This window comes from Bufo bufo, chromosome 6 (assembly GCF_905171765.1).
Source record: "Bufo bufo chromosome 6, aBufBuf1.1, whole genome shotgun sequence".
NCBI classification, from domain to species: domain Eukaryota; kingdom Metazoa; phylum Chordata; class Amphibia; order Anura; family Bufonidae; genus Bufo; species Bufo bufo.
This window is the reverse complement of record NC_053394.1, coordinates 103,508,263-103,533,212: the sequence shown is the minus strand read 5'-3', so window position 1 is coordinate 103,533,212 and position 24,950 is coordinate 103,508,263. Positions and strand designations below refer to the sequence as shown.

Genomic DNA, 24,950 nt, shown 5'->3' with positions numbered 1-24,950 from the left:
ATTTCTCATGATCAGAGGACCGGACTTTCACAAGAGAGGTATGGTTATGTTTTAGGGCCTCTACTCTACATAGAGGAAACTGAGTTGAAGGCGCCACACTGCCTTTAACACTTAAAAGGGTTTTCCTATATCAGACAATGGTGGCATATCACTAGGATATACCCCCATTGTCTGATAGATGCAGGTCCCACCTCTGGGACCCGCACCTACACCGAAAACGGAACCCTGAAGGTTGTGGAGGGCGCACTGCGCATGCGCAGCCTCCCTCCATTCATTTCTATGGGGCCGCCGCGAATACCCGATAGCTGGCTCGGCCCCCATCGTCTCAGATGGGAATACCCCTTTAAAACATAACTAATTTGCTGAGCTAAATTGAAGGGCTGAAGTTGCCTTTAGAAAGAAATAAAAGGATATTGGTCTCAACGCTGATTTCAATTGCCGAGTTCTGCAGACAGGCTTCCAAAAACAAGGCAGCGCGATCAAAACAACGCAAGCTGAAAAACAAGGGAGACAGTCTCTGACTATAAAAATACAAGCAATATCCCCTGGAATGCAATCAGCAGTCTCAGACTCCGATAACCTGCTGTTCTCCAGCTGCTATTGAGGATCTACATAAAATAGCTATGTAAAGCCGTATTGGATTCAATGCCTGCAACATCTTTTTCAAATTTTCTCCTCCACAATGTCACTCCTTGTGCAATCCTGCGTAAGAAACGGAACAAACTCTATTCAATTGAAAATGACCAGACACAGCCTCGAGTCCGGAGTAGCACTGTTTCAGAGAAAAGCCAAGCAGGTCACAGTAATATCGAGGTCTGGGGTCGGAAAAATGCCTTTCATCTTATAAGACTGTACTTACAATGCACACAAACTGTTACCCCTTTATTAACCTTTTCCTGACCTCTCCTTTACTGATCCCTCACTGACCACCTGCTTTGGGCCTTCATGACCAGAGCAAAATTTCTCCTTTTGGATTGCCTTCCCCTTCTAAAGGGAAACGGTTTCTCAGCCTACCCCAAAATGTTTCACTTTTATTCAGGACACACAGGGATCTCTCTGATTATATAAAATTGTAGTGGAGTTGAATACATTTGGTGGGTTTTATTCAGGGAAAACTGGTCAAAAATAGGAAAAAAAAATAAAAATACAATCTTTCCTCATTTTCTCATAATTGTTTCAAAGCGGACCTGTCAGCTCTCCTGACTACTTGCATTTGACATGCAATAATCATTCTGGAGCATCAATTCTTATGACCATATAGTGTGCCATTCCTCTATTATTCCTACTAGAAGTTTATGAATGAATTGCTAGCAGTCTGCAAGAAAGATTAACCTGGGTGTTACCAGCTGGGGGGGTGTCCCTGTGTAGTCAGCACGGGTTGGGTAGTGTCAGACTGTGCAGGGACACATTCCTACCTGGTAACATCCAGTTAGACCTGCAGACAATTCAGTCAACTTCTAGAAGGAATAATACAGCAATGGCACAAAAAAAGGGTCATAAGAATGAGATGCTCCAGAATTCTTATCACATGAGGAATGCAGGTAGTCACAAAAACAGACATCAGGATAAAGTGACAGAAGGTAAAAGGGAAGGTTTTCCAGAACTTAGATACTGATAACCCATCCTTAGAATATATATACTGCAAAATTGGTTTTATTGAAATATGACTTGTCCTGCAAAAAATAAGCCCCCAAAGAGAGTTAATAAGTCATTAAGTAATAAATACATGAAAATGGTACCACTGGAAAAAAATAAATACAACTTGTTCGGCAAAATACAAGCCCTCACAAAGCTACGTTAATGGAAAAATAAAATAAAGGCTCAAGTACGGCGAAAATGAAGAAAATGATAAAAAAAAAATGGTCATAATGGTCAAAACTGACCGTGGCAACAAGGTGTCATATGAATTTTTTGGGATTTTAAAGACACTTCTAGACTTTAATGCATTAGACCAGGGATGGCCAACCGGAGGCTCTCCAGCTGCTGCAAAACTACAACTTCCAGCATGCAGACTGGCTACAGCTATCAGCAGGGCATGGTGGGAGTTGTAGTTTTACAACAGCTGGAGAGCCGCAGGTTGGCCATCCCTGCATTAGAATATAACAAATGCTCAAGTTTACACAACGGGGGGAAAAAAGTAAAAAAAAAAAAGATGTCAAATGATCTAGTGCAGTGAAGAGGTCGGTGCCAGCTTACTTATGGTCTAGGGTAGCAAGGGGGTTAATGCCAACTTTGTTGGAGGTCTAGTCTTGTGCTACTGATCCGCTGCTCAGGGTACAGCATAACATGGGAATAATTTTATAACCGCTGCACAAACAAATATTCTATGCAGAAAATATAACTTTACCTGTGTAACATCTCAATGACTTTTCTGAAGCAGCCAAGAGAGAGGAGAACAAGGATTGCTTTGTATTTCAGGTTGACGTGTGGTGAACAGAGATGGTCCACCCAACGCTTCATGACTTCGGCGCATTCCTCCGGATTCAGTCGCACCTGATAAAGAAGAAGGTTGAACAGTGTGACCCTCAAATCACACACAACCATTTCCGCAACATTTCGTGCCTATAGTGAAATATAAGTATGCCTAGTTACATAGCACTTTGTTCTACTGTTATTTTTGGGGGGAGAAGTGGCATTTTTATCAAAATGCAGCATGCTCTAGGATTCACCTTTTTTCTGGTTTCTTTACAGAGCTAAAATGAATTTACAAAATAACACGAAAAACAATTGTAAAAAATAAAATAAAAAAGCCATTAAAGGGGATGGCCAGTATCTATTACTAGCTGCACATGGGTTGAGAACAGCACAGGCATGCAGCCAGTAATAAGCATCAGTATTGGCATGTTATTTAGTACGAATAATTCATGTCTACATCCAGGTCTGCTCACCTGCTTGCTGGTGCTGTTTTCCGAAAATGGACGCTGATCGAGGGTTCCCAGCACATGTGCAGTGAGTAAAGATACTAGCCAACCCCTTTAAGAACCCTTGAAATACTTGGCATATCTTAGTGTTTTAGTGTTGTAAAACCCAGAACGTGTGTGAAGGACACCTCCTAAAGCTGCTGGTCTATGCTTTTATCCATTAAAGGGGTTTTGTCACTTCAGCAAGTGGCATTTATCATGTAGAGGAAATGAATACAAGGCACTTACTAATGTATTGTGATTGTCCATATTGCCTCCTTTGCGGGCTTGGTTAATTTTTCCGTCACATTATACACTGCTCGTTTCTTTGGTTACAACCATCCTGCAATCCACCGGTGGTGGTCGTGCTTTCACACTATAGGAAAAAGCGCCAGCCTCTCTGGTGGCCGGGACCATGGGAGCACAGATACTGTAAGCTGGTTCTTTTTCCTATAGTGTACAAGCACAACCACCACTGCTGGATTGCAGGGTGGTCGTAACCACTGGATACAAGCAGTGTAGAATGTGATGGAAAAATGAATCCAGCCAGCAAAGGAGGCAATATGGACAATCACAATACATTAGAAAGTGCCTTGTATTAGTTTTCTCTATATGATAAATGCCACTTGCGGAAGTGAGACAACCCCTTTAAGTATAAGGCCTCACGCACTCAGCCATATTCCAACTACCTGCAACCTTGACATACAAATTTATGGGCCCTTAATGTACCTACGAAAGCCATATGGAGAGAACAAATTTTATTTATTTTTTAATTTTTTATTCCATATAGGATCAAATAGACAAAAACTTAAGGCATCTTCTATTGCTTGCCATATGTGCAAAGGATTGTAGGCGAGAATAGCTCCATACTGTACATATGACATCAGACAGATCACGGGACAGGTCCTCCATTTTCCGACATATAGCCACTATGCACACAGCTCTGCTATCCATTGTGTGTTCTGGGCTGCAGTCTCGTAATTCACATACGAGCGTGGCATCCCGCAACAACGGTAAGGAAAATCTGTCAGATAATCTGTTGGTGTAATACAGCCCTAAGATGTTATCTCATTATGAACAAATTACCTTAGGCCAGGCTCATATATGGGTTGTGAAGTCTGTTCTGTATTTCAATGTATCTGGCATAGCTGGATACCGCCATGCACCATCAGATCGCCATTGACTAGAATAGGATACCACCAGTTTCAGGCATATATGGCAGCTTTTGGTTGGACAAAAAGTGCTGCATGCAGTATTTTTTGTCTGGCCAAAAGCCAACATACAAGCTGGAAATCATCCGGATCCCATCATGGTGAATGTTGATCTGGCAGTGCACGACGGGATCCACCTATGCCAGATACAGTGAACTCCAGCAGTCTGTTCTTTTGCCATAACAGTCTGCCAGAGATCAAAAAACATATGTGAACACACCCCAAATTGTCATTTGCTGTAGCATCACAATGGAACCACTGTGGCCAAGGTATAATACAGGTGCATTTCAGGGTGTGTATTATGGCCGTAATGTTCTCACCTCCAGCTGTTCTAGTGAACCAGACTTAGTTCAACATAAGATCCTTCTGCTTCCCTATAGCTGTGGGGTGTCCACATTAAAGCGACCTGACAGCGATAAATAATAAATGTACCTGACCATTAACATCTGCAGTACTCACCTTTGCAAGCCAGGCTGCGTGGTTCCATTCATTGTACGTTTGGAGGTAGCGGCAGGCGTCTGCAGCCTTGTCTATCAGGCAGAGCAGCTGCACCCCCTCTGTGTAGACAGACAGACAACCAATTTAATAGTGTTAGTTTTGGTATCCTATTATAGTCTGCTATTTGTACGGAATACTGCACTGCATTCAGCATCATTTTCAAAGTCTATCATACCTCTTATCTATGTATTGCTTTTTTTCAGCAATAATTATGTTTGTATGAATTCTTATACAATTCTTATAGAAAAAATCCAGTCATCCTATAATATTACAAAGATGATATCGCTTTAGAATACAAACAGTCATAAGGATTTTCTTTTTTTGATAAATCACCTTTATTAATGTACCGTATCTCTTAAAAAGAGAAACAATATAAAAAATTTACATCACTTGTTTTCTACAGTATATCAAAAATAAATCCCTACCCTATCCAGTCATAAGGATTAATAATCACTTTCCATTATATCTAAAGGGAATCTGTCACCAGGAAAATGTAAAGTACTCTGCAGGCAACATATTAAAGATAGGGGCTGAGCAGATTGATAATCAGATTTTTTGTGCTTACCTGTAAAATCCTTTTCTCGCTGAGTTCATTGGGGGACACAGAAGAGTGTATGAGTATAGCTGTTGCCACTAGGAGGCGACACCCCTCAGCTATACCCCTCCTGCAGACACTGAGCTAATCAGTTTGTACGAAAGCAGTAGGAGCAGCCAGGAGAAGCCATCAGAAAACAATAAATAGGAAGAAATACGGAGATGGGTCAGAACCAAGAAACGGAGGGACCCATCAAGGAGAGCCAGCAATGTACTTACGGGGTGGGAGTTGTGTCCCCCAATGAACTCAGCAAGAAAATGATTTTACAGGTAAGCACAAAATATCCTCATTTCTCGCTCGTATCATTGGGGAACACAGAAGACCATGGGACGTTAAAGAGCAGTACCATGGGGAGAGAACAAGACCAGAACGAATCCAAAACCTGTCATAAGGCCCAGCACAGAAGGACGGGGGAAGGACACACCAAAAAACCCTGAAAAAATGGGCAGGGCAGGAAGAGCCATTCCCAGGAAGACCAGCCAGAGAGCGGCTGAATACACAGAGGCCCCGGCTGGGCAGAAGAAGAACAGCACAGGGGACATAAGCCACGACGTAGGAGACTTCGGAAGAAGTGGAGAGCATACAGAATATCCACAGATGGACCAGAAAGAAAACAAGTCAGTCACCAGAACAAACGGAGCGACTGCAGGAATACCGAAGAGAGAAAACAAATCCTGGGCCCAGAAAACTTCTAAAGAAGTGATACCCAAGGATCAGTACACCAGAAACAAAACACCCTAGAGTGATCAACAGACACGAAATGGTGCCTGGAAACCGAGGGACAAAGAACTGCAGACGTGACGAATCTTGCCCCCCATGGGGGAAGAAGTAGGGGTGCCAGAAGGCAACAACCCCGAACTGCATACCAGACTGCCAGAGAAGAAGAACACTTCAGCAAGACCATGAACAAGTCAGGGCTAGAGAACCTGGATGTCTGACATGACCATGGCCCACAAGAAAAACGTTTCGAGGGAGAGAAGAGCAACCCAAAAAACAAACAAAAAACAAAACAAAGGGGTTAACCTGGCAGGAAAAGAGTGTCCTCCGGGATCAAAAAAACGTCCCTTTGAGATCTACGGCTAAGCGGTTTGCCTCATAAGAGTGTTCCCCAAGGAAAATGACAATGTGGAAAGCAGAGGTATGTAGAGGAGGACCTTAAGCTCTGTAACCAGAGAGGAGAGAAGCCGTCTGACACCTATGAAAGGCTGCCTGGACTGGCAGACCTAACCGGAAACTAGAGAAAAAAATTACCTAGTCCAAGGGAACAGGTAGAAGCGACGTTGATGTCTGAAAACATGAAGGTTGTGTAAACCCATCAGACAGTAACGACTTCTCCGCCAAAAGAAGAAGAGAATGTGGCTATCAGAGGAATGTACAAAACAGCCAGACAGGAACCAGAGATGGTAGAAGTATTGTGCCAGGAAGGGAGTGTGAATGTCGAACGCCACAAAATCCCAGAAAAAAACTGGGAAAGGAACCAATACTACCAACGCAGGGACTCCACAGCAGAAAAGAGGGCATACGATAACCCAATGGCTATGGAAACTGGCCAAGCAGGCAGAAACAGCATCTGGGGGAAGTGCAACTACTCACCCTGCGGAAGGGGAGAAGTAGAAGAGGCTGATGTGGCTCAGTAGAGAACCAGTATTTGTGGTGACAATAAGGACAGTACGACCGCTCTACCTGGCGAGGGAAGAAATGCAGACAACTCCCATATGCAACCGGATAAGTGCATACCCAAACCGTAGCAGATGGTAGAGGCAATGCACTACATGTGAAGGGAACAAGGCTCTAAGCCAGTGCCATAGAAATCGGTAGGTTTTACCAGGTACAGAAAACTGTACTAATGCCCACCAGGAGTGAACAAACGCATCACTTGCAGCATGGCTTTGTATGGGCATTTGACCAGAGTCATAAGGAATAAGTGTACCTCTCAGCCCCTGTCTCAAGAACACCATACATTCCATGCTTGGTGGAGCTACCACACCCAGTGATGGCAGAACAGGAGCAAAGTGCCAACTGCGGGAGAAGGAAACGTAGACACAAGCACAGCTACAACGAGAGAGAAAGTTCCACCTCCAAAAGGAGAAATGTTTTGTAGAAACCACACGAAAAGCTAGGGCCGATACTCCATATGGAGGAAAGGGATTTGGCAAGAACCCCCAGTGCCGCGCCCACTGACAATGCATCCTGTAGCCAGAACACAGTAACTGTCGCCATTTGAAGAAGGAACACAACCGCTTTTCCCGGGAAGGGGTCACAGTAGCCCAAAAATCTACAGCCAGCCAAAGATTGCCTCATAGGGGGAGGCCATACCAGCACCCGTGGCCTCACCAGAGGAGGGACTCCACCTAAAAATGAGGTCAAACAGCAGTAGCCACCATGAATTGGTTATAGCGTATACTCCACCTGAGAAGGAAGAAAACTGGCACCCAGTGCAGACATTTCACCTACTGAAGGAGTGTGGATGCCGAGCGTACCAATAAACAGCAACAAAATTAGAATGGTCCCATAGGGACTTAAGGCACGAGGAAAGGTATCAACACCCAGGGAAGACAGAGGCCGCCACGCAGGCACCCGACACCAATCCGTACAATGACTACCTGAGGAAGGGGATAGTGTGAAAGTAGTCACAGTATCCAGTGGTAGTGCCAAAATACCACGTAAGATGGGGGATAAGGCAATTGTAGGAACCGTGTCCAGCAATCAGACCACCCCTGGATCGGGATGCTATGCGACAAGAGAGAAGTGAGAGTAGTCGCGGTAGTCAATGTGCAAGCAATCACTCCACCTAAGAAAGACAGATAATGCGATAGAGGCGGAAGCTTCCAGAGGTAGGGGAATTACTCCACCTTTGGAAAGAGGGGGACCACGACATGATGTACAGTATCCACTAGTAGTGCAAGTACTACTGGTTGCGCAACTACTCCGCCGATGCTACAGGACGTATGTAGCTAGCGGGAGTGCAAGCACACCACCTATCCATTGCGCCACTGGCCCCACTGTAGTGCTATAGGACGATGGGAACTAGGCCCAAAATAGGACGGGAGCTCCAAGGGTTAATTGCTAAAATTACACTTCTGGAAGTAGGAGACAAGGTGACACTGTTGCTGGCGGGTAACAGTGGATTTGAGATCCACTGTTCCTCCTTGTCTTCCAGAGGTGGGGAAAGAGCAGCGGGCTTGAGGACCCACTGGGGAAAACAGGTGGTTAGAGCCCACCTGTAGCCTGGACCTGAAAAAAAAAAAAGAAAAGCGTTGGTAGACCAGCAGGAAAACATGTCTGCCTCTTACGGACACTAAGCTAAAACTGATTAGCTCAGTGTCTGCAGGAGGGGTATAGCTGAGAGGAGGAGCTAACACTTTTCTGCTTAGTGTCGCCTCCTAATGGCAACAGCTATACCCATGGTCTTCGGTGTCCCCCAATGATACGAGAAATATAGTTTTATGGGAAAAGATTCAGTAAAACTTGTATTTCACCGATTTAAATTCCTGCTTATTCTGGGCTTTGAAATCAAGTAGTCCATCCTATCAGCCATAGAGGGCAGGCTGTCAATCACTGATAGGACCACCTCCTTGACTCCTTAGCCCAGAATGAACAACTTTTACTGAATCCTAAAATACTATAGGTCATTTACTAAATGATATATGCCATATACATTTTCTAGCATATATCTGTTGCAGACTGCAGTGCAAAAGTTATTTGTGCCGCAATCTGCAACTTTTTCCAGCTCACTCCAGGTCTAAAAAATGTGGAGTAGCGGGGACGGGACGGCAATCCCATCCCATTTATCATTTTCTACACCTGTTTTAGACGTGGAAAATTGTTTGAATTTAAGCCAGCATAGAAGCTGGCTTACATTTTGACCGGCAGCGGATGTACCAAAGTTATGTAGAGGCCGGCGCCTCTTCATAACTTTGACGGATCCACCGCCAGCGCATGGGGTTATTAAGATTTAAAACACTGGTCTTAATAAATGACCCCTATATATCTGCTCAGCTTCTCCTGCTCTTTAACATGCTGTCTTCCACTCACACACCATGTTCAAAGTGACAGGTTCCCTTTAAATACCCTGATTCTTTATTTCCAAATGCCAATGTTTCCTGCTCTGAGTACGACTGTGCTCACTTGTCACCACTCCTGCCACGTCTGTATTAGTAAGATACCTGCATTCCTTATTAAATAACAATTCTAGAGAATCTTTTCTTATTTCTCTGCAATGTGCCGCTTATCTGTTATCCCTCGTAGAAACATATGAACTAGGTGTTATTATTCCCTTTATCAAAGATGTGTGTCCCTACACAGTCTGCTACTATCGGCACTGATTGGATAGTGTCAGACTTTGCGCCAACTCGCCCCCCAACACCCAGTTGTCAATTTAAGCACAAACTTGCAATAATAATACCAGAGGAATAGCAGGGAGTTATGAGAAAAGCTGTTTCATGAAGAAGACAGATCGTTACTAACATAGACATTGTGGTGGCAGTAAAATGTGTATCTCAGCGTCAGCCATTCACAAATTCCTCAAGCCCTACCTGCCAGTTTCCCATTGGCAATCATGTTGGTTGCTACCAACTTAATTGTGCTCTGGGAGGGTCCAGAGGATGTAACTGTGGTAACGAGGCATGCCTTCAAGGAATCGCAGTAATACTGTGGGTTGTCAGCACTGGTTTCTAGAAGCAGCTGTACAGCTCGGTCTGTCTGTAGAAGACATAAATAAATTCACTGGCAAAAAGTAAAGCAAAATCTGGCATGCACATTGTGATTTCTACAGATACAATCTGGCTGTTAAAGGGGTTGTGCAGTCAGAATATATTGATGACCTATCACTTGAATGGGGCTGAGTTGCTTATAGGCCATAAGGTAGATGAACGTAAAGTCACATAGCCTAAGAAGAGACAGCAGTGCTCCCAGGAGTGCCGAGGACTCTTATGGGTGTCGGACCAACACTGATCAGATATGAAAGACCTATCGTAAGGATAGGTCATCAATATTTTACTCTTGGAGAACCCCTTTAAAGGAGAATGCCAGCCATTAACATTATCACCTATCCGAAAAAGTGGTTCAACAGAGCACAGGCCAAGAATGCTAATTACTGATCCTTACAATTTTATTGGAAGTACGGAAACTGCTGAGTGGGCTCAATCAGCTGTTTCCATATTTCCCAAAGAGTTGTATGGAGAGGCAGTAACTTCGATAGTAGGGAGAAAAAGAGGACTGGGTTTCCCCATTATAAAGAAGGGCTGTAGTTTCACTGGTCATACCCCCGACTGGACTAATATTTATCGCCTGCCCTGTATATATCCCAAATGGGTTGATTATTGAGGGTCAGGGGTGGACATTTTTATGACACAAGGATTTTGGTGATATGCTGCAATTATACCTAATTTGTATGTCTTGCAGTTAAACTGATCACCCAAAATTGCATTGAAAAATGGTCTTCTAAAGGAGTGGTTCTCTCCAAGATACAATCTGTCACAGGAAATCTGGTCTGTGACCTAGGTCTTCCACAGAGGGCTCTCCGTATATGATTTCACAGTTGTTCTGTTTCTCAGTACATACTAGTGATAAACCCATAGTTTCATCACAATCACTACTTCCTGGTCTATAAAAGCGTCTTATCACAGTTAATATGTACCTGCCCTAAGAGAAGCAGCTGGTCTGCACACTTCCTTGTATGTTCATAGCTTGAACGCTTCACCTCTTGCAGACAAATTCTATCCAACTGGAATTTCTGCAGGTAAAAGAAGACATAAAGGCAGAAGCTTAGACCAAAAAAAAAAATCTGTGATACATTCACTAGCTTTACCGTTATGCACACACAAATTTCTTATTGGTTCCAGTTATAGATACAGATTCGGGGTACCATAATCAGTCTGGATCCCCAGTTCTACAATGTCATAGCCAACTAGGAAAGGCTCCAGTCTTGCAATTTAAAGTACAGGTTGGTTTGATCCCTGACTGTCCGTGTCTACACAGATCTCGAAACTTCCAGGCTGAAAGCTGGTCCTGATGTGGGTTCTGGATAAGCACTGGGTAACATGGTACGGGGCAACGCAGACACTTCCTGCCACTGTATGAAGCTATGGGGGGCTTCTGGGGCTATTGTTTACACAGGCTGGAAAGGTGCCCACTATAACTCTGTTTGTCCTCTAAAGTCATCCTCCTCTGCCAGAAATATTAGGTACAGCAATCTGGGAAAAACTGTGATGCACTGCTGTCTGGCTCTCCATGGTGCATCTCTCAGACCACCTATGGTCATGTTTTTGGGTGTCCTGCTGGTTTCCATGACCATAATACAGATCTGCACATGTATATTATATTTTACTTTTACCCAATTAACTTTTTCTTGAATTTTCCATGTTGTAGTGAGCATGAACAAAGATATGTAGAGAGGAATCGCCTGGTCAGTCCTTCAGCTGGTACACACCAGAGCAAATAGGCTGGATTTTTGCTGTTACCTGGAAATAGGAATTCTCACACAGCAGGTCATAACAGATGTCCAAGGGGTTTGCTGAAATGCTGACGTGAGGTGCATCACTTTGGAAAACCTGAAGGTAATGAGATGCCACAGTCCAAAAATGAAGCTCAGACTCATCGCCATATAACCTAAGAAGGGAAAAATCTTATTAAAACAAGGCCTACACTACCTTCTAATTAAAATTTCTGTACAAACAATACTGTAAGACATTTTAAATACAAAAACGCTATTCATACTTTTAAAGAGATGGGTTTGAAAGTTATCACCTATACACAGAATAGCGGATAACAAAATAATCCCAGCGGCCAGACCCCCACCGATCCCGAGAACTTAGGTGCTGTTCACCTGTCCTGCGTCAAACATGGGCCCCGCTAATCCATTTATTATGTATGAGACTGCTGGAGATAGTTGAGTACAGCAATTGGCCATCTCTACCAGTACCACAGAAAATAAATGGAGCAGCAGGGTGCATGCGTGATCTGCCACTCCATTAGGATTAGCGAACAGGACCCCCGGGAGGGGGACGGGGGCTGGGGGGTCCTATCATCAGACTCCTACCGAACATTTACTTATCCCCTACCCTGTGAATGGGGAATAACCTCCAAACTTGGCACAACCCATTTAAAGGGATGTTTAACTTATAGAGGGATGCCTATACTAATACACTGTAACAAGCCCATCAGCTGTGTAAGTAAGACGGGGTCAGGAACAGAATATAAACAAAATCTTTCCAATCTTTGATAGAAAGCAATGATCTTGAAAATGTCTGAATAAATGTCTGGATTTGTGTCTGTCAAAAGCCCCGATTTTTGTATCCTCAAGAGGTTGGACACTTCTTTTGGGGTTGGTCTTCCTTAGTGAATGACAGCTATACCTGTATTACACTGGTACAGGAAAGGCTGTCAGTCACTGAATAGGACCGTCTACTGGACTCCTGGGCAAAGAAAAATCCAAAATAAAAATTAATAACATACAAGTTGTAATGTTTTCCCACCAAGCTATACATCAATCTGATCAGCTCGTCCTGTTCAATGTTCAATTTAAGTTTCCTTTTAACTGTAAGGAATTATATGACGGGATTCTTCCGGCAATCCTAATATTGTCTGAAATTGCAATGACGTAGCCAACACTGGGGTTATCAAATCAACATCCCACCTGAAACCTAAACCTAAGGCTTTCACAGCACCACACCATGCTTTACTATACCTTGCAACCAGTAGGCACCTCTGCAGGAGAGTGAACTCCGGGTCCAGGATAAGATCCTTTATATCACTATGGAGGTAAGTGTAACAGATGGTATATAGAATTACTTTTTCTATGCTTTCAATGAGGTAAATGGTATATTAAAGGGGTGTCTGAAGGTCATCATTATCTGATCGTGGGGGTCCAACAGCTGTTTGAAAAGGAACCAGCACTCCCAGTATTGCCGCGGCCTTCTTGCAGCTTCGCCTAGGCCATGTGACGTCACGTTCATATGACCTAGGCACAGCTCAGCCCCATAGAAGTGAATGGGTCTGAGCTGCGATACCGTTTGATAGTGGCTATGTTTGGTATCGTAGCCGAGACCCATTTACTTCTATGAGCAGAGAGTGCCTTCTGTGAGCACCAGTGCCTTCTCAAACAGCTGATTGTCAGGGGTCCCGGATGTCAGACCCCCACAATCAGATACTGATGACGCAGCCATCTTCATCAGAGGTTAGGTCACCTGTAAAAAGATTTTGGAAAACTCTTTTAATTATTATGTTTTCTCAAGTAATAGGTGAATAATTTCCTGTTGTTCCTTATGTAGCCCAACATATTCCAAAGTCTGTTACAAAAATTGTCACCGTTCACATGACTCCCTATCTCCAAGAGGGGCACAATTTAATTTAACCAAAAGACACCCACAAGACCCAATTTCATCATTTAATGAATAAAAACTTTTTGGGATGGTGGCAGGGAGAAAACTGGACCTAAATAATTAGAAATTATAGCACACACTTAGGGGTGAGTCTACCTTGGCTTAACAGGCATCACATTAATTAAACGTACCACGTTGTTTGATAGATGAAGAAAATCACAGAAATAAGGTAATAATGCCCTTAGTAAAGTAGATGCAAGCATTATATATGGACAAAGTCCTCACTCTGATATGATAAAATCTGAGACACTTAGCCAATATATTTTGATCAAAACACATCTGTGCCCACCTACCAAGCGCCAAGGTGGTCTCAGGTCAGGCGGGTCCCACACTAAACCTACCTAAGCCATTGGGCCTCTATGTTCAGGAGCGCAGACGCCGCACATATGGTCTGCTGCTCCTAGTCACCTCCATGTGCATCAGGCAACCGATGGGAGGAGGAGCAAGCACACCTATATGTACCACCTAATCAAGGCGGTCTATGAGATAGGAAGGGCAAAAGTGCAGAGGAATGCTACTCCCAAGATAAAATAGGAGCGCATTCACACTTGAAGGTGCCACTTCCTCAAGCATACACCACACAAACAAAAAAAATCCTTCCTGTCCATCACATTTTCTGTGATTTTTTTGGTCTATGTTGTTTGAGAAATGTAGCAAATTTTTAAAAAACAGCATTTACAGATGTTACTCCAGTTTTTACAGGCGTAATATTGTGATTCGCAATTGATAAATCTGGCTAACACCACATTACCATAGCTAAACACACACCCTCTTCCCATACATTTTTAAAAGTGGCAAGAGCGGTGTAAATTCCCCAAAAGTCAAACATTTTTGTGCAATTTGACTCCCCATTTCTCTTTCAGTGCATCACACAAACTTGGTGACACTCACTTGGTCAATGCGTTGATTTGCTGCTGGATCAGGTTCTTGATGTCATCGTGCTCTGGGAAGTCACTTTAATGAAAACACACACAAGATGATTTTCATCATGCTACTCTCTCAATTATCATACTTTCTAGTTCTGCAGTTTGGCAGTATTAGTTCTGAAATTGGAAGAAACATAGGTAAAAGACGTTACCTAATATACATCAAATATCACGGCACCACCCTTTTGATTTTTTAAGAACCTTTTCAACTTTACCCATGGATTGGAAGGGTCATTAGATACCATGTAAAGCTCTGGGACTCCGTGACCCAGCAATCATCCTCCCCCGGGAGCGGCAGAATGGAGAGGGCAGGCAGACGCCTGTGAATAATGTCACCAGCCTCTGCCTATGCTTTCCAAAGAGAGGACTGTGATGATATGTAATATTAGGTGTTGGCATAGTCTCTGGAACTAGTTTCAGGCTTCCTTCTCCAATGTCCATAAGGCTATGTTCACACAGTGTTTGCGCTATACATTGAAGGCATATATCACAAACATTCTGTAGCATACAGCACTTTATAACCATGCAGTGGTATACATTGGCCACTGGTCTCAATGGAGAAAAAAAGAAGAACGCCATGCGAGGCCCAAAGCAAAAGTATCACTGCCCACACTGGCATGATGGAGGCCAAAGGACACTTTTTTGACCCGTGTTGGGTAAATGGTGTCCTATGTTCAGCTTATGAATCAGAAGCTTTCCCATCACACATTTCTTCACCCAAATGCGGTGTAAAAAGAGAAATAACTGTCATTTTTGCTACTACCGTCAAATTCTGGGGGTTGAATATACCTATCTAGCCCTGAACAAGTTATGAAACAGGAGCTTCTACGTACTGCAGACACATAGGCCCTGATTTACTAAGACTAGCATTTTGTACTCCAGTCTTAGTAATTAGGTTCCAATCCCAAACTGCACCTGACACTGAAATCTACACCAGCTTGAGGTGCCGAAAATGTCAGGTATAATTTAAGCCAGTGTTGTAGTGTAAATTTTGGTATACATGCCAGACCACCATAGCCCAGCCGGCTCCCACAATGTCTGTTTTTGAAATAAAAAAATCAAGCATGGCGTAAAAAGGAGTAAAGTTGCAGTTTTACAAAAACATGATGTGTGCCCCCTTTTTTGTAGTCACAAATGGACGAACAGCCCATGATACGTCAGGCAACCTGATAACAAGTTCCTATAGGAAAAACTTAGAAATACAAAGTGCTATGTTGGCTTTACTGTGCAGACTCGTGTATAACAATAAATGTCAGCTTTATAATGTAGAAATTACAGTCACTTTGGGTGAATGTAAAAACAAATCCACTTACGTGCTAGAGATATCTAAGGAATGCTTCTCTCCCCAAGGCTGGTGCAACAGAAAGGCTTTAAGGACGAGGGATGATCTTGGAAGAAGCAGGTATGGACACCAGACGGGATCTGGAAACATAAACAGCCATCACTCTACAGCCATTTATGTATTCAGTATTTCATTTCCTCTCCAGTCTGAAACCGCAGTGTGTTTATTTGCTGAATGTTGTTTAGTCGGCGGTTATCGCAGTTAATCCTTCCATTTACAAGCATTTTCAGCTCAGGAGAGCGGGCATGTTATTTCTTCAGGACGTGGGGCAGACACCTTACACTACTCATCCTCAAGGTAAGCAAAAATTGGACTGATTTGATGTTTGCGCTCTCAATTTAGTTTTACACTGTGCGTCGCAGTGTCAGTTTGCCGTAGGCACTGGGAAAGCTAACATTGGGACCCATGGGCAACGGAGGTGTACATTAAGAACTCTCCCCGACTTCCACCACCGACGGACACTGCAAAAATACATATCTGATTGTCGTCAGATCAAGCCGAAAACCCCACAAACAAACACTAATGTCTATGACCAACTTTTAGCACCTCCTATATAAACTTGTCACTTTCAATTAAACAGGGCTGAGATGAACTAGAAGACACGGCCCATGGGCAGCATTGTCTTGAAAAAAAAAATCTGAAATTTATTTTAATAAAGCAAGCAAAAACTTACAACCTAAGGCCTCATGCACACGACTGTTTTTCAGGTTCACTTTCACTTTAATGGGGCCGCAAAAGATGCGGACAGCACTCCGTGTGCTGTCCGCATCCTTTGCTCTGTTCCGTGGCCCCGCAAAAAAAAATATAGCATGTCCTATTCTTGTCCGTTTTGCGGACAAGAATAGGCATTTCTACAATTGGCCGCCCGTTCCGTTCCGCAAATTGCGGAAGGCACACGGACGGCTTCTGTTTTTTGCGGACCGCAAAAAACTGAACGGTCGTGTGCATGAAGGCCTAACAGTAACGACGTGGAGGAGAAAAATCACAGCATGCCCTCCGACCCAAAAAATCTAGTGTATGAGAAGAGATTCCAAAACCTCCTTCACATATGTGTACTCTGCTTTGTTATGGACATTTAACACCGAAAATCTGCTATGTCTGAACATGTACTATGGCGACTTCATCTTCATGTTCAGATGAGTTCATAAAACCTGCAAAACTCATGTACTGTATTTATTATTTCTCTGAAAACATAATAGAAAAAAATAAAGATTATTGAATTTCTAATGGATCTTAAAGCTTCGAGGTGACTTGTGTTTGCCCCCACCATTGCTGGAAACATTTTAGTCTACCTAGCAGTTCTTGTTCATCCATTCTGAAGCATGCGGGTTTCATGGACATCTCCAGGACTCTGATGCAACCATCATCACAAGCTAAGATGACTTTGTCTGATGAGCACCAGTCAACATCCAGCACACGATAATTCATATTCCTTCCCGTGCGCAGGGAACTCACCATCTGAAGCTGCTTAAAGAAAGAGTGAGATGTCACATTACAATAGCATCTACACGAATGCTAACTGGCAATTATAACGCATTTCCACCAAAAGAAAAGTTCTCATTCAAACTTACTGCGGCCTGTGCTCTGCACTTACAAAAAGTTCCACCAGTGTCTACAAAAGTAGTCCAGTGGGGCAACGCACAAAGGGACCTCCATGTTGGTTTCTCCTGGGTATTTTGTGTATTCGAAATAGCGGATGCCTTTACATGACAACTATTATTCCTAATTCCACTAAGTACACAGATTGCAGTCGTCCTGGGACAAGAACTCTGCCCTTAAGTGGATGCATTACAGTCAGTTGTCCTGTGACAGGCTATCTATTAGTATGGTATACTTGTTGCACATTTTACGTGTGGATTTCCTATATGTGGTGTTTTGCATTGCATTTTTGGGCTGAATAATTTACTACGGAGCTGGCTGCATACTTTCCTCAGGGGTGTGGCTCCTCAGGGGTGTGGCTCCTCGGGGGTGTGGCCAGACAGACTATGCTACATAATACCAATCAAACACTGTGCATGAGTTTCTTTAACACTCTCTTAACACAAGAGTGTTAACTGCGGGAATCACGCCCCATGTGGGCGCTGTATTTCCCGTTATGTACATTGCTTATCTGGAGTAGATTTGAAGCGTCATAATGATTTATGATGTTGTTAACTCCTTCCTGTCCATAAGTCTACTAAACGTTAGTCACGGTACTGTGTGGCTACAGTTCTGCACAGTTACAGCCATAAAGTGACTAAAGTTCAGTAGACTTACCGACAGCAAGATCATAAATCATTATGATGCCTGTTAATCCACCCCAGATGAAAAGTGTCCATAGGGGGAAATATAGCGTCCACATGAGCGTGTTTTCTGCAGTGAAAATGCTTGTCTGAAACTACCCTAAAGGTCAGACTTCCCCACATTCACATGCATCTGCAGAATACATATTTGTGTGCATACTACTTGTGCCACTGTGTATATAAAACTGACGGCAAAGTGTCACTTTACATAACTATAACCCATTGGGCTTTTACGCATTATTTACTGTTCACCCCCCCTGACATGTCTGTTTTACCAACTACCTGCATTTACCTTGTAGTAACAATTGTGCAATATCTATTCTTACGACTCAATGATGTGCTGTTCCTTTATTATACCTTATGAATGAATTACTAGCAGTTTGCAATGAAGGCCCAGATGGGTGTTACCAGTTGGGGAGAAGGGGAGTGGTCCTTGCACAGTCTGACAGCAGGGACACACCCCCAACCTGTAACACCCATTTGGATCTTCATTGCAAATGGCTAGGAACTCCTTCATAAATGCAGAAATATTAATGGAATGGTAGGGTCGTATGAATAGATGCTCCATTGTTATTACAAGGGAAATGCAGGTAGTTGGTAAAAAACAGATATGTCAGGATAGGAGACAGCTCCTCTTTAAGTAAGGCTTCCACACTATCAATCTGACCTTATAATAAGTGGTCTGCAGGACCTGAGAGCTTGATAAGCAATCACATATTATTTGACAGCCATATAATTATATTGTAACCCCACACTAGATCCAGACTGTAATCAATGTCAATAGAAACCGGCAATTACCTTGAACTGTGAAAAGCAATATGCACGAACTGATCAAAGCATTCACAAATGAACACTGCAAGAGATCTCACAGATGATTTGAAATGATATCTATTCTTTCCTAACCACCATACTTTTCCCTCCCTTACCATATTCCCAATTGCGCTTTACTTTAAAATAAAAAAGGACATAAAGGATTACAGTACTACAGTAACAATTTTGATGTTAAATAATTAAAAACCTAAGGAACAGTGACCTCTGCTGGCAACAAGAAGAAACACCATGAAGAAATGGACTGACAGCTTTATGTCAGTATGATTCCATTACAGAAAGGTCAGGCAGAGGCACACAGCATTATAAATCATGACAATTCCTGTGCTCTTCTGTAGTCCATACCACACAATACCTCTCTCATACGGAGCATTCTTCCCGCAAGGGACACGCTCATCTAAATAAACCCTAAAGCGGCTTTGGCACCATATAACCTGATAGGGTTGATGATGCTGCTTAAAACGATACCTGTCTTATGTCAGTAGGTAGTATCGCTGCGGAGAAAAACTAACTTTTAAAACTATACAAATGAACTATTCGAGCACCAGGAGACGGGCTTATGCGGTTCGAGCACTGCTCCAGCAACGACCCTGGTGCTCCATAACGACGCCCATCTGCTTTTCATCACCCCCCTGCCTTTAGATTGAAGTACTAGACCACACTCGTGTCCAAAAGGGTGCGGATGAAGGCGAAGATGTGGTGCGCACGCACCGCTCTGGACACATGTGGTCTAGGGGGGCGTGATGAAAAGCAGATGGGCGTCATTATGAAGCACCAGGGGCGTCTCTGGAGGGGTGCTCGAACCGCATAAGCCCACCTCCTGGTGCTTGAATAGTTCATTTTTATACTTTTAAAAGTTCATTTTTCTCCGCAATGATACCACAGACAAATATAAGACCGGTATCGTTTTAATCAGCGTCATCAACCCTACCAGGCTATATGCCTGGTAAAGTTGACCCAGTTGACAGAGCCGCTTTTATATGAATAAAGCTAGCAGAGAGCGACGTGTTTGCCGCAGACACAGACCCATTCAGATTAATGGAACTGATCTTTAAATCACAGTAATTTCACAAATCTGCTGCGTATGAATTCACATGGGTGGTCCCACTGTAATAAGTTATCCACTAACCACAGGATAGGAGATAAGTACCTGACTGGTGATGCTCCAACCACTGGGACCCCAACCGATCACAAGAGTGAGTCACACATGAACTCTATGGCACTGCCTAATAAAGGATGAGTACAGGACTCCGTTATCTGCAGCAGTCCCATAGAGTTCAATGGAGCAGCAGTGTGCATGTGTGACCTCCACTCCATTCACCCTGGCACCTCATTCTTGTGATCGGTGGGGGTAACAGAGGTCAGACCCTCACCAGTCAGCTATCTATCCTCTTATCCAATGCATAGGGGATAACTTCATATGGTGGAACAACCCCTTTAATGTCCGTTCCACAACCTGATGAAAGATGCAAGAGCCAGTGAAATGGGTAAAACCGGCTCATATCACAGAATATGCAAATCCTAGAAATCAGTATTAAGTCACTTACCTCCTTTGTATCCCAAACTTCCGCTCCATCACTGAAGAGCACAATTAGCTTCTGGTTGCCTTTTCCTGGGGCAAATCGGATTTTCCAGACACCGCTCCTGCGGGTTGGTATTCCTCTGTGACAAATAGGAACGCTAGCATTAGCAATAGTACTTAAAGGAAATGTGTCACCACACATCTGCCAAGTAAAACCAGATGGCAACACATATTAACAGCTTTTAGAAAGCATTAAGCAAATTGCTTTACGGCAGCCCCATGGTCCATAGACACAATGATCAGGAGGGGACCTCATTGACTTCTATGGGAGAGTTTTCTGGGCATGCTCTGTGACCTGGGCAGAGTTCATTGTACAAGGAAAAATAGATAAGCTTTGACAATCATCTATTGTGAATGGTGGATCGGGTCTTATCTATACACAGAGGTGATATCTAAGCAGATAACTGCAGTAGAGTGATCTGTACAGACCAAGAACTGGCGTTTCTTATTTTGCTTAGAGGCCAGTGCAAAAACTGCAGGATTTTATGTTTTTTGTTTAGATATAGATTAGGGATAAGCAAACCCGTGGAAGTTCGGGTTCGCCAGGTTTGGGCGAACTTCAAGTCAAAGTTCGGGACCCGAACTTGACCCAAACTCAAACCCAAACCCCATTGAAGTCAATTGGTACCTGAACTTCACTTCATATAACATGGTTATATCGGAAAATAATTTAATTCTTAATTACAGGAAAGCAAAAGGGACACCTTTAGGCTGGGTTCACACGAGCGTGTCCGGATTAGGTCCGGATGCGTCCCGGTGTGTTGCGGCAAACCCGCGCGAGTAGGAATGCAATTGCAGTCAGTTTTGACTGCGATTGCGTTCCGATGTTCAGTTTTTTATCGCGTGGGTGTAATGCGTTTTGCACGCGCGTGATAAAAAACCGACTGTGGTACCCAGACCCGAACTTCTTCACAGAAGTTCGGGCTTGGGATCGGTGTTCTGTAGATTGTATTATTTTCCCTTATAACATGGTTATAAGGGAAAATAATAGCATTCTGAATACAGAATGCATAGTAGGTGATCAATTGAGGGTTAAAAAAAATAAATAAAAATTAACTCACCTCCTCCGCGTAGTTCCCGGTCTCTTCTTTACTTCTTTAATGATGAGCTGTCGGCTAAAGGACCTTTGGTGACGTCAGATCACATGCTCCAATCACATGGTACATCACCACGGTGATGGACCATGTGATTGGAGCATGTGATCTGACGTCACCAAAGGTCCTTTAGCCGACAGCTCATCAGAAGAGACTGGGAACTACGCGATCAAGAGGAGAAGGTGAATTAATTTGTTTATTTTTTTTAACCCCTCCAGCGCTATTTTACTAAGCATTCTGTATTCAGAATGCTATAATTTTCCCTTAGAATCATGTTATAAGGGAAAATAATACAGTGAATAGACTGTCACCTAGCAACCATGCGTGAAAATCGCACCTCATCCGCACTTGCTTGCGATTTTCACGCAACCCCATTCACTTCTATGGGGCCTGTGTTGCGTGAAAAACGCAGAATATAGAGCATGCTGCGATTTTCACGCAACGCACAAGTGATGCGTGAAAATCATCGCTCACCTGAACAGCCCCATTGAAATGAATGGGTCCGGATTCAGTGCGGGTGCAATGCGTTCACCTACCGCATTGCACCCGCGCGGAAATCTCGCCCGTGTGAACGCAGCCTTAGAGGTATTATATTTTGCATTCCGTCATAACAGAAGTCTATGGGAGCATAACGGATCCGTCCTGGTTTCCTGTTATGCAGGACAGGACTCTATGACGGATTGCAAAATGGAATGCCTCTAAGGCCTCTTGCACGCAAACGCTTTTTTTTCCCGTTTACGTTCTGTTTTTTACGCTCCGTATACGGAACTATTCATTTAAATGGATCCGCAAAAACAACGGAAGGTACTCCGTATGCCTTCCGTTTCCGTATTTCCGTTCAAAGATAGAACATGTCCTATTATTGTCCGCATAACGGACAAGGATAGTACTGTTCTATCAGGGGCCAGCTGTTCCGTTCCGCAAAAAATGGAATGCACACGGACATCATCCATATTTTTTGCGGATCCGTTTTTTGCGGACCGCAAAATACTGAAAAAGCCATACGGTTGTGTGCAAGAGACCTTTTTTGCATTCCGTCTTAAGAATTATGTTATTTTCCGATATAACCATGTTATAACGGAAAATAGTAAAGTAATTCATAAATTGCCTGAATCCGAACCCGGACTTCAGTAAAAAAGTCTGAGTTCGGGTCCAGGAACCTGAACTCGCAAAGTTCTGTACAAACCCAAACTTTGCAGTTCAGGTTTGCTCATCCCTAATATAGATATTGACATGGAAAATTAAATATAACATAAAAAATTCTTTAAAATATATTAAACATAAAAATTTGATTTTTAAATCATTTTCTGATTATACATTCCCTTTAAATATCGAGAGATCAGAACTCAGGACAGTGGGAGAGGTTTACTAATTACCAATTTAATTTACTAATGTACATATGAAGGATCAGTAACTCCATTAACCTGGAGTCCACATTATGTAGTAGTCTGCAGCGAAAATCGCTAATACTGTTGATAGACTAAGGGTACTTTCACACTTGCGGCAGAGGATTCCCGCAGGCATTTGCGGATCCGTCTGACAAATGCATTGAAATACCGGATCCGTCTCTCCGGTGTCATCCGGAAAAACGGATCTGGTATTATTTTTTTTTCACAGATTTAAAGGTCTGCGCATGCACGGACCGGAAGAACGGATCCGTCAATGCAGCAATTTTAATGCCGGATCCAGCACTAATACATCTCAATGGAAATTAATGCCGGATCCGGCATTCCGGCAAGTGTTCAGGATTTTTGGCCGCAGAGAAAAATACAGCATGCTGAGGTATTTTCTCCGGCCAAAAAACGTAAGAGGGACTGAATTGATGCATCCTGAACGGATTGCTCTCCATTCAGAATGCATTAGGATAAAACTGATCAGTTATTTTCCGGTATTAAGCCACTGGGACGGAACTCAATACCGGAAAAGAAAAACGCTAGTGTGAAAGTACCCTAATACAAATTCATCCCCATGGTTCACTTTAATTCCTAATTTGTGTGTACATTTCCAGAGGGACAGTAACTATTTGTAGATTTTATTATATGGCTGTGTGAAATGAATTAAGGTCTGTTTAGCAGAAATGAAGCTCAAACCCCTATAGATATTCATTTAAAATCTATTTTGGATCCTATTTATAAAAAAAAAAAATCACATTTAAAAATTTGAGTGCACTTAGATTGAGGTGGAAATTGAGCTAAAACGTGCCACAAATTGCTGCACCTAGGCTTAGAGAAATTGCCTGCATCTAGCCCGACAAGGGGGTTTGGCCTAACAGTAAGGGGTGTGACCATAGGGAAAGGGGTGTGGCCTAATGCAGCATTTTGCATCAAAATTACAACACGAAGGCTACTTTCACATCAGCATTTTCCATTCCGCTACTGAGATCCATTATAGGATCTCAATACAGGAGGAAAATGCTTCAGTTTTGTCCCCATTCATTGTCAAAGGGGACAAAACTGAACTGAACGGAGTGCACCAGAATGCATTTAGTTCCATTTGGTTGCGCTCCCATCGCGGACAGAAAAACGCTGCAAGCAGCATTTTTGAGTATGTGAAGCAAGATGGATCTGGCATGAAACACAATATAAGTCAATAGTGCCGGGTCCGTTTTCTCGTACACAAAAGAAAACGGATTCGTCCCCCACTGACTTACAATGGTTTTAGTGCCGGAATCAGTCATGGCTATTTTAGAGATAATACAACCGGATTCATTCATAACGGATGCAGACTGGCTGTATTAGCGTGACGCAGATGTAAAAGTAGCATAAGCCATACTACCCCTGCACCACATTTATCATCCAGCCTGAGCCCCTGTGATAAATCCGGTGCAGGTCTAGTCAGCCTAAGCTTGCCCCATCTATAGGATTAGTAAATCTGCCTCTGTATGTACACTTGTATGCATCCACATGATTAAGGATGGTGTAGTTCTGCTTCTAAATCCAGCCGCTTTCAGAAACTTCTACTTATGGTTTTAAAATCCAAATTAGAAAAAAAATGAGTTTTTTTTCTTTTTCTATTGCAATCCATACAATCCCCCATTATATTTAAATTGGCAATCCAAATTCACTGAAAAAACCACAACTCTTCCAATAAATTTTACTGTGTGAACTTCTCGGTTTTGGATGAAAAGTTCGACAATGAGTGACACAAGCCACAGAGACTCACCTTGAGACCCGGGCCTTTAAGTCCCAGAAGTTTAAGTTTCCATCCACGTCTCCCAGAACCAACGTGTCTCCCTTCCAAGCAATGCAGGAGATGCTTCCCATACTGCCCTGTAGATTACAGACATGATGTTACGAAGAATAAAATAGCAG

General features: G+C 43.1%; 1 protein-coding gene across 4 annotated transcripts in view; it reads right to left on the bottom strand.

The window, feature by feature from the left end:
• The window catches only part of WDR11 (WD repeat domain 11), a 131,232-nt gene that overhangs the window by 2,071 nt on the left and 104,211 nt on the right, over nucleotides 1-24,950 (bottom strand). For 2 of the 4 annotated variants that reach the window (XM_040436021.1, XM_040436023.1), the window contains 12 exons: nucleotides 24,802-24,908; nucleotides 20,511-20,625; nucleotides 17,146-17,320; nucleotides 15,825-15,933; nucleotides 14,477-14,539; nucleotides 12,892-12,957; nucleotides 11,666-11,813; nucleotides 10,843-10,938; nucleotides 9,740-9,905; nucleotides 4,571-4,668; nucleotides 2,348-2,493; nucleotides 415-494 (listed from right to left, as the gene is read on the bottom strand). In XM_040436021.1, the coding sequence (XP_040291955.1) occupies nucleotides 415-494; nucleotides 2,348-2,493; nucleotides 4,571-4,668; nucleotides 9,740-9,905; nucleotides 10,843-10,938; nucleotides 11,666-11,813; nucleotides 12,892-12,957; nucleotides 14,477-14,539; nucleotides 15,825-15,933; nucleotides 17,146-17,320; nucleotides 20,511-20,625; nucleotides 24,802-24,908 (1,369 nt within the window). The remainder of the gene's footprint in view (nucleotides 1-414; nucleotides 495-2,347; nucleotides 2,494-4,570; nucleotides 4,669-9,739; nucleotides 9,906-10,842; nucleotides 10,939-11,665; nucleotides 11,814-12,891; nucleotides 12,958-14,476; nucleotides 14,540-15,824; nucleotides 15,934-17,145; nucleotides 17,321-20,510; nucleotides 20,626-24,801; nucleotides 24,909-24,950) is intronic. The other 2 variants (XM_040436022.1, XM_040436024.1) reach the window with 1 other exon arrangement.